A 10,675-nucleotide genomic window follows, 5' to 3' on the forward strand; every position below is an offset into this window, starting at 1 on the left:
CAGAAAGAAGGTTGAAAACTATTGCCTCTTTCAATCTGACTCTCATAAAACCCTGTGATGTATTATAACATTGGCTACATTTTACCTCTTAGGGACACTTTGAAATGTGAGTGAAATAAGTTATATCAAGTCACAAGTATGATGTCTGGCACAATGCAGATGAATAAATGTCAGTTTTCTTCCCTTCTCCTCCTTTTCATTTTACAAATGAGGCACAAACGGGATAAGAGACGCTAAACGTCACAGGAGCGTGTATCAGAGCCTGATCTTGCCTTCTTGTCCTGTGTTGTTTTGACTCTCTCGGGCCTCGATTAGCTCATTTTACACTATTGGAACCTCAGTGCCTTATCTAGGTAATCCTAACTTATAGGGCTACCTAGGGATCAAATGAGACAAAATTTGTGAAATTTCCTTGCAAACTACAGCATTTTATCCTCAAGTGAGTTATCATCATCCTTACTTTCTTCTGTCAAACTCCATCCCTTTGGTTTCTTGACTTCTCTTTTTGTCTGGCTGCCTTGGCTTTCTGACCTTTTCTGCTAGAGTACAGGGATGTGTGACTTTATCAGCTCATCCCTCAGTCTGGCTTCCTTATCTCTGCCCTCAGTGAGCCCGGCTGGGTGGCATTTTCCCCTCTTGCTGACTTTGGCTGCCCTTTCTGGAGACTTTCCTTATAGCCAATTCCTGGCCTGCCTGCTCCCCAGCCTGTCTGAGCTCAGAGTAACAATGACTCCCCGTGCTCTGAATCACTCCTGACTTCCCTCCTTTTTGTTTACTGTCCCAAAGACCTATTCCTGAGCCCGGTGAGTGGTTAAATGATTAATTAACTCATTAAAAATTCTGTAGCGTCTGACAAGAAATAGAGGGGTTATACGTGTATATCTAGGAATGTTTATATTTTAAGAAAACACCCAGAGACACAATGTTTGTCATGGGGTTTATGAGGTAGTGGAGAAAGCGTGTGAGGAGGGGGGCCATGGCTGGGCTTGGGCAGAGGTCGACCACGTGGGAGCCCAGCTCGGTGTGTACCAGAGGCAGGCAGCATTCACTCCTTCTAAAGGTCTTCTCTCCCCTTTCTATGTAGATACTGTCAATTAGTCATTTAGGTCAACAAATTCTCCCTTTGGAAATCCAATAGTCCTCTGGTCATTTCCACCTTACTGTGAATTACCAAAAGATCCACGACACCCTGACACTTGCCTGAGATAAATGTCTTTGTGAACAGCATTTTTATGTGTGAGTTCCAGGATACAACAGAAGGGTCACTTTAGAGCATGGGACATTTTTGGAGGAAAGGAGGACCTAGTCCACGTACAGCCGTGAGGGATCTGAGCCATTAGAGTGTAGCATGCAGGACCGGGGGTGGAATGCTGAGAGCTGGTAGAGAGACTCCCAGGACAACCCTGACCCATGCATGCTGCTATGTTACTTTTGCTGATTTTAGTCAGGGAGGCACCACAAGTCACACTGACCTACCTTATTGTCTTGGCCCCACTAATTCCTTCATGTGGAGGCTCTGGGTATCCATCTCCTCTTAGTATACTTTGGTATAAAAACTTTGATAAGAATATCGCGTATGGTAGATGTTAGACTCTTAGGCTTAATAGTTAAACTGGGTTCAAATCATAGCCATGTTCCTGAAATTATAGTCCTGTCATTTCACAGGGCTTGGGGGAAGGTGAAAGGGGTCAATGCATCTGGCACATAAGAAACACTCAGTAAGTGCAAACTCTTATTATTTCCAGTAATCTTCCTCACTAGTTGTATGCGACGCTGTGCTGTTTCTTAACCCTTTGTTCTTCTCATCAGCGAAGTTATGATGATAAAGGTCAACTCATGAGTTCCTTGTGAGGAACAGACGAGAAAACACACAGCGTTGACTGTGGTGAATGAAAGTGAGTTGCGTTATTGGCTGCTGCTGCTGTTTCCTGGCTGAGGGAGAATGTGGGCAAATACCAGCAGAGGCCTCTTCTTCAGCAATGAGCAAGATAAAGTCATAGGTCCTCGTATGGGTAGATCAGCAGCCAAGGTTTAGGGGAACTCAAATGTCCTACCCATTCCTCCATCCCTTCCACGACAGATTCTCAGTGTTCTGTGCATTTCTCTTTTGGGCCAGATGCAAAGAGTGAGTGACACACCATACCTCAGCCCCCACTGGAGTGTTCATTGGAGCAATTAGGTGACACTCAGGGCAATAGAGAATCAAGGGAAAGACAGGAAGCTGAGAATTAGAAAACATCTGAGCCTCGGCGCATTTCCTACCACGCAACCAATGTCTTGTCAAATACCTGGCGAGCTGCACCAGCTCTGGATAGAATTCTTCAACAGGTAAGGTATGCCTTACCTTCAGGCTAACGTGGTTGGTCTCATTGGTCTCCAGAGGAAAGATGTTTTCAGAAGGAATGTGGGACCATTTTTTCTGACGTTCATTTTCTTTTTTATATTTTCTGTGAAAGGAATAGAATCAGTCAATAGGTTTTTATTAGTGTTCATGCAATTCAGCTGGGAGAAATTTAGAACACTGATATTCTCGGGTAGATACGTGGTGAGTAAGGCTAGTTCAATGGTGTAACTCTGTGTTCTCCAATCTGATGGGTGCTGGCAATGAGTGGACTTGCAAGGATTTCTGATGGCCTTTTATATTCTTTTTTTTCTCCTTTTTGTTTCACTTTCTCAGGTCTTTCACTAAGGCAGTCAGTTCTTCATTGTAATAAAGAATCTGAACTGATAACATGAAAAGAGTGAGGGGGGAAAAAAGGAGACAAAAATGTTTAAACTGATAACCTTGAAAGACAAAAATGTTAATTTTTAAACCACTAGAGAATACACCAGATTCCTAAATAAGTCAGTTCCTCTAATGCATCTTTGCCTTAAAAAAAATATGTATAAAGGAGGGCTGGCCAAGTGACGCATTGGTTAAGAACTGGCTTGGGACGCCAGAGGGCCCTGGTTTGGATCCCACATATGAGGGCCAGTGACACTGCCCTCTACAGCTAAGATGCTGAACACAGCTCAACCTGGAGCTGGGCTGCCGTGAGTCGCCGGTGACAGCGTAGGCTGCAGCCCTTGCTGCAGTGGGTTGCCATGGGCTACCGTGTGTAGCCAGCAGCCAGTGTGAGCGGCCAGCAGCCGCTGTGAGTGGCTGTCCAGAAGCCGGCGACTGATCTGCCTCACCCGGGAAGAGAGCAATGATGGTGCCAACTTGGGCCAGTGAAGCAACGTCCTCCACAACTAGACTGAAGAACAAAACGACAGCAACTTGTCTGTTCCCCTTCTCCCAATTCCCCAGCGCTGTTCCCATCCCCCAATTCCCCAATAAAAATCTTAAAAATATATATATATATATATATGTATAAAGGAAATACAAAAGCACAGAGAAATTGTAACAACATACATTCCATATTCAAAAAGCCAAAATTTTGCAATTGTTTCCCCCAGAAAGTAGGAATAAAATAGAATTCTTGGGTTGTAGAAAATGCACACGTTCAAATTTACAGATATTGCCAAATTTCTTCCCAAAGTACCCTCCCATCATGAGAATTCCTGTTTTCTCCATATTCTTAACAACATTTGGTATTGTTAAACGTGTTTTAAACCATTATGATGTGTGTGAAATGATACTTAATTGTTGCTTTGCACTTTATTTTCTTGATTACTAGGGAGATTAGGTATCTTTTCATATATTTTCTAGCTATTTTATAGAATGTATACAATTACATAGAATTGTCTATTCATAATTGTGCCTGTTTTTTTCTATTGCATTGTCTTTTCCTTATTAACTTATGTGAGTTCCTTATATAGTCTGCAAAACAAATCTGTTGTCCTGTTATGTGTTAGAAATACCTTCTTCTAGTTTGTTTACTCTAACTTTGTTGTATATGTTATTATAGCCATGGTTATATCATTTGCTTTTATAACTTTTCTTTTTTATCTTGACTGAGAAATATTTCCAAACCTGAGATCACAAAGTCATTTTCTATTCATTTCTTCTGAGCTTTGAAGTTTGGTTTTCACCTTTAGGTCCTTATCTATTTAAAACTTCCTATGGAATGGATTTCATCTTTGTATATGGTTTCAGGTAGGGTTTTAATTTCATTTTTTCATGTTGAAAGCTTGCTGACCAACATCATTTCCCACATGACTTGTAATGTCAACCTCTATCATATTCCAAGTTCTCATGCTTGCTTGTGTCTGATTCTAGAATCTATATTCTTTTTCATAGACCTATTTGTATGTCCATGAGTTTACCTTTGCTTGTGGTCATTTGACAAGCCCCTACTCACCTTCTCAAGGTTGTTCATGATGCCTTTCTTAAAGTCCCTTAAGCGGAAATGATTATTCCCTTTCTAAGCTTCCATCTAACTCTGAGTCATCCTCTATTAAATACATATAAAATAACGCATTATTGACCAATACTTAGGACCCTAAGACCTGGAGGAAGGTAGGGTGACTGTTAAGGCCTTGAAGGCTCCCAGACTTTCATCTCTGTACCTCAGAAAACTCTTGGTACCCAATAGAGCCAACTGTCATTTATACTGAATTAGAGGGTGCCATAATCGTTCGTTACTTTTCTTATATAGGCCATTGTAATGGAAAACCACAAGAGTAGCATCTGTCTCCCAGATCTCATGGACGCACTATTGCTCTGGACATTAGGAAGCCCTATCTCTGCCTCCCATGCTTAGAGAAAATGGAAAATGCCCATTTCCACCTGTTATCCTCTCTTACCTTGTGATTTACCCTATCTTGAGCTAATACTCATTTTGACTTTGTTTCTAGATCACATCTGTGACTCTAATATTGTCTGGCTTTACTGTCCCAAAATTTTGGTTTCTGCTCACCCTCAACTAAGTGGTCATCACCACACAATATAGATCATCTTCTATATTTCTAAGCAACACTGAATTATAAGAGCCTTCAGACTGAAGAGAATAACCTACTCCCTTTCCTGGAGATAACTTCCACTGACATGCAGCAGGCTGGACACTCACTATGAGAAAGTGTAGTGACATAGACCAAAGCATGTGATATATAGAGAAAGTTGTTGTCTGGTGTGGTTAGGAAATGGGAATGATCCTGATAATATAATAGGATAGAAGGTTCTGTGTGTTTAACAAACAGAGTTAGGAGGTAGTGTAGTATTCTTTAATTCATTTATATCTTCAACAAATACTTCTGAGCATACACTGTGCTAGGCACTTCATATGTCCAAGTCGAGTAGAAGAATCATAGAACTGATGGTCAGGAGGCCTGAGTTCTAGTTTGGCCCAACATACTACCTAGGGATGTGATTCCAGACTAGCCCTTTGGCTTCCTGGGCCTCTCTTTCCCCATGCTAATAGGAAGTTTGGAGTAGATGATTTCTAAAGCCTCTTCCAGCCTAAATATTATGCAATATAGAGACTTTGAAATTGTCCACACTATACCAATAAAGCAGCAAAAATAACTATTTCCACTTATAAAATAGCTATTATATGGTAGTTACTATACATACCTTATTTCAACTCCTTACAATAAGCAGTTCAGAGGATGATACTAAAGCCAAGTAACATGCTTAAGTTGCTAAGTCATAAGCTTAAGACCATACAACTGGTAAGTTTCAGAACTGAGATTTGAGTTCGGGCAGCTCTGATTTCAAAGCTCTAATCTATCCACTCAGTAGTATTCTGCCCTTGATATCATCTTTGATGCAGAATGCCTTCATGGGCTGAGATCTGTCTAGAGGCCTCTTTGTGAACACACATTATCATCAACAGACATGAGGCCTCTCCCTCTCTCCCTCCTTCCCTCCCTCTCTGAATAATGAGCACCTCAGGACTGAGGGGATGGTAGTCACCTCAACACCAGGAGAGCAATAAGCAGCAGCAGGGCCATGGTTCCTGCAAGGGTGAAGACTGCAATCATCAGGACTTGAGGTCCTGGGTCTGAAAAGACAGTGAAGAAATGCATTAGTAAAGAAAGACAGTAGTTATATAACATAATTTGAGGAAGGGGAAAGGGGGAGAACTTTTCAAAAATATTTCTCCTTTATTCACCTCTTCATGGAAAATGTAGGTCCTGTGTCCTTGGTCTCTGAAGAAAACTGTGTGGAAAGTGCCCAGGGGAAGTGGTTTAATTTCATCTATCTTTATAGTCTATACGTCTCATTTCTTTCTTATGGGAATTGCCCAGTGTTACAGGACATAAAATAGCTTTCAGCACACAAATAATTTTGGTGGTAGAAGCCTACCTCATGTCTTTGAAACCAATATGCCTAAGGTGAATTAATAGAGAGAAAAAGAGACAAGTGTTTTTTAAAACAGGGCATAGATCAGAAGAAAAGTAAGTCAGTGTTGGAATGCTAAATTACAGTGTTGCCTGCAGGTCCGTTTCAAGCTCTACTAGGTCATTGCAGGAGGTCAATGAAGAATGTCAGTGATTTTATCTATTAGAACACTAGTATGTGGCTGCAGTTTTGTAGATGGGGAATTTGAGAGACTTACAGAAGAGTAAGTGAATCCAGGAAAATGTGGATCCAACCCAAAGAAACATTGAAACAGAATCTGAGTATGCAGAGGAATAAGCCTAGGCTGAGAAGGACAACAGTACAAGGAACTCACGGTTCATTTAAGCCACAATGGGTCTCTATTAGACTAGGAAGTTAGTGGGCTCAAGAAAAAAAAAAATGGAATGAATTCCAAGCAATAAACAGAGGGTGTAAGAAGCTGGAAGACAATAGTAATATGGTGAAATGTTTCTTCTTATAGAAAAAAATAAGAGATCCAATAAGAAATTCTAGGGCAGGCCGAGTGGCTCAGTTGGTTAAGAGTTGGCTAAAGAGCGTGAGCTCTGAGCAACAGGGCCACTGGTTCAAGTCTCACATGGGCCGGTGACGCTGCACCCGAGCTGAGCTGCCGCTGAGCTGCCAACAGGTGGCAGGATGGCTCTGCTGGTATAACAACAAGATTGCCTGTTTGATGGTGGGCTATGCCCACCCGCAACTAAGACTGAACTTGGCACCTTGAACTTATCTGCCACCCGGATGGCTCAGTGAATATAGCACATGCTCTTAACAACAAAGCTGCTGGTTCGACTCTCGCATGGGATGGTGGCTACACCCACCCGCAACTAAGATTGAACACAGCACCTTGAGCTTAGAGGCCACGAGCTGCCAACGGGAAGCCAGATGGTGACTGGTGCCCTCTACAATGAAGATTGAAGAACAACAACTTGGCTGGTCCCCTTCCCCAATTCCCCAACACTGTTCCCCTCCCCCAACTCCCCAATAAAATCTTAAAAAAAAAAAAGAAAAGAAAAGAAATTCTAGGGTTAAATGTTCAAGGAAGGCATAATCTAAAAATGAAACAAAGTAATGTTTTGCCTCATTTTGAGGATTAGGAAGATTTTTTAAAAGTGTTTTTGGGGGTGGTGGCTGGTACAAAGAGATGTTGGAGTTATACAGAAAAAAATGTTATGGCATGCTATTTAGCTTCATATAAATAATAATAGTGAAAATGTTTACTAGTTTCCAACTGAGAGAATCAACTTATAGGTAAATGACAGAGAGCTTCATTATGGTTACTAAACAAATATTATCAGCCCTGACCAAAAAAAAAAAATACAGAAGAATTTGGGAGCTGGGAAGGAGGTAGAAGGAAAGATAGGGACACTAACATCTTCATCTTACAGTATTGGGAAGCAGGAAGTTTCATATATAGTTGATTGAACAATACTAGAATCTCATGCATATTAATTAAAATTACAAAGTACCCAATGAATGTGCTGACAAAAAGAGATAATTTAATCAAGATGAAGTTAGAGAAAAGTAGCATTAGTGAAGATGAACTAAATTTCCATTTAACCATACAAAAAATAAATAGATAATATCTAAAGCTTATAAATCAAGAAATGTCCAAATATGATTTAGAAATATGCAAAGAACTGAGAGACTAGGGATTCACAGAGGCAGGACCAGGCCCACTCACTTTCTATTATGAATATTTCCACCATTGGATTTTAAATCATATGCATAAATTTTTCTTCACTAAAAATATAATTAATAAAGTTGCCTCTGGAGAGACAAGAGATTTCAGGCCCTCCTTATTAAAGTAGCATCTCTGGGTAAAAAGGGATTAAGAAGTACAAATTGGTAGTTACAAAATAGTCATGGGGATGTAAAATATAGCATAAAAAATATAGTCAATCTTATTGTAATAACTATGCATGATGTCAGAAGTGTACTAGATTTATCAAGATGAGCAATTTATAAGTTATATAAATGTCTAATTACTATGTTGTACACTTGAAATTAATATAATGTTGTACATCAATTTTAATTGAAAGATAAACAAATTATTGAATAAAATAAAAAGATTTCAATACATTTTTTTTTTTAGCTGAGCCATCCTGCCACCTGTTGGCAGCTCAGTGGAAGCTCAGTTCAGGCTGGGAATCAAACCACTGTTGCTCAGAGCTTGCACTCTTGAGCGAGCTCTTAACCAACTGAGCCACTCGGCCGGCCCTCAATAAATTTTTAATCTAGCATTTTTAATTGTTTTAGGAGTGTGATTCAAGATATTTAGCTCAACATGTTCTTGGAAATGGAGTTCTAGCAATATTCTCTTTAAGAGATTACTAAAGGCAGAAACCATGTACAAGTATGAATAAAATGAATACAATGCAAGGCACATTATAGTAGCTATTCAGCTCTCCTCAAGGTATCTCCCTTATTCCTTCTCCCTTCACATCCATATCACCCTTCACTCTCAGATTAATTCATTTCACAAATATTTGTTAAATGCCTGCCTTAACCATGATACTAAGTGCTAGAAGATTCAGGTAAGATAGCATTTCCTCCGGAAACAACAAAACAAAACAACAACAAAAGCTGTAGCACCTCAACGCGTAACACTGTTCTCTCTCATGGCATCAAAATATAGACCTTTGAGGGTATGGTCCATGCCTGGTCATCATGGTATCTTTAGCACCCAGCACAAGACCTGGTCCCTGGTAATGTATCAATAAATAATGGTTGAATACATAAATGCTTGAATAAAAATTTGGCCCTGCTCATGTCACTGTCTGAGATGAGGCAAGGGAAAAATGCCCAAATGTTAATAGGTTTATATTTTAAAAAATCACCTCTTGTGCCTTTAGACTTATCTCACATGTCACATGTACTTTTAAACTGTGTTTCATCACATTATGTCCTTCTAATGAACTAATCATTTTTTATTGAGGTAGAGGGTTTAGCTTGGGGTTTAATACTGTAACACCTTTCTATTAGGGGTTAACTGGAAAGATTCATGCTTTGCTAACATATGATTTTTCCTCTGCTTAGTATCTTGTTTTCTGCTAAGGTGAAACTTTTAACAGTGAAAGCATGAGCTCTGGATTTCTATTCTCATTAGGGCAGAAATAAATTAGTAGCTTGGAGTTAAAAGCATTACTAGCACTGTGGGTACATCTGACTTTGATCAAGTCTGTTTATTACCATAATCACCATTTCCATCACCACGACCATTGCTATTACCACCACTCTCATACCCCCAACCCCACACAGAACACAAAAGTGAGCATGAGAAATGCAGTTTCAACAAGGCAGGTGATTCTACTCATCAGTCTTCTAAAAGTACACATCCCCTAGGCTAGAGCATGAATTGAAGGGAATATGGGGGACTCCTATCAGTGGGTCCTCAGCCCATCTCAGTTCCTATCTGCTTCCCACAGTGTGAACATCTCACTGCTCTAAATATAATTATGGTATTTAAATATACCATATACTATCTAAATATAGTGATTTTTAATTCAGCATAGTTTTTAGCTTTGCTTATTAGATAAGTCACAGGCCCAAATTAGTTCTAAGGTTAAGCTTCTGCTGCCTTCTGGTGGCTGCTGTGGTTATCACATTCTATTTAACGTGGATTCACAATGAATGCAGATTGAGTTGATAACCCCAAGGTCAAATGACATGATGATTAGAAAGAATCTTGGGATCAGTTAACAAATCTCCTGAATTAACAGAGGAAGATACTCATTCTTAGAGAAGTAAATTGAGTAAAATTAACACTGCATAGATTCCTTCCTTCCTTCCTTCCTTCCTTCCTTCCTTCCTTCCTTCCTTCCTTCCTTTCTTCCTTCCTTCTTTCCTTCCTCCCTTCCTTCCTTCCTTTCTTCCAGGGCACTGTATTGGGGCAAGAAGATATAAATAAAGAATGGACCGTAAACATATAGTGTATGGTATAAAAAGATGTGTAAACAAATAAGTGGGATATAACTACTATGCTAGAATTCTGGCGGGATAAGGGCAAGACCAATAATCTCCTGAGCTGCTAAGACAAAGCTTAGGAAAGGTGAATGCCAAGTTAAATACTGAGAATGAGTGGTTGTTTACCTGTTGCATAGGGGCGTGATAAATTTTAGTCAGGGGGAGGAGTATCAATAAGGATACAGGGGCATGAAGTTAGAAGTACCTTTCTTTAAGGAAGTAAGAAGAAGCTGAGAGAGTGGGGAAGGGATTTCAGGAAAGATGAAAAGGCTGGAGATGTAGGAAGATTGTGAACATTTTGTGCTATAATAAGCCACTTGGACTTTATTCTGTAGGAAAAGTGGTGCTGCCAAATGAAGTGTTAGCAACAGTGCGGCAATCTGAATGGGACCATGCTGTCATTCTGGTGGCAGTGCTGTGGGGATTGGA

General features: G+C 40.1%; 1 protein-coding gene across 1 annotated transcript in view; it reads right to left on the bottom strand.

The window, feature by feature from the left end:
- GUCY2C (guanylate cyclase 2C) overlaps positions 1-10,675 on the bottom strand; it is a 68,549-nt gene that overhangs the window by 29,397 nt on the left and 28,477 nt on the right. The window contains exons 10-11 of the mRNA XM_019643276.1: positions 5,837-5,924; positions 2,345-2,447 (exon numbers count right to left, since the gene is read on the bottom strand). Of these exons, the coding sequence (XP_019498821.1) occupies positions 2,345-2,447; positions 5,837-5,924 (191 nt within the window). The remainder of the gene's footprint in view (positions 1-2,344; positions 2,448-5,836; positions 5,925-10,675) is intronic.

The sequence above is a fragment of the Hipposideros armiger genome, unplaced genomic scaffold, assembly GCF_001890085.2.
Source record: "Hipposideros armiger isolate ML-2016 unplaced genomic scaffold, ASM189008v1 scaffold_76, whole genome shotgun sequence".
NCBI lineage: Eukaryota > Metazoa > Chordata > Mammalia > Chiroptera > Hipposideridae > Hipposideros > Hipposideros armiger.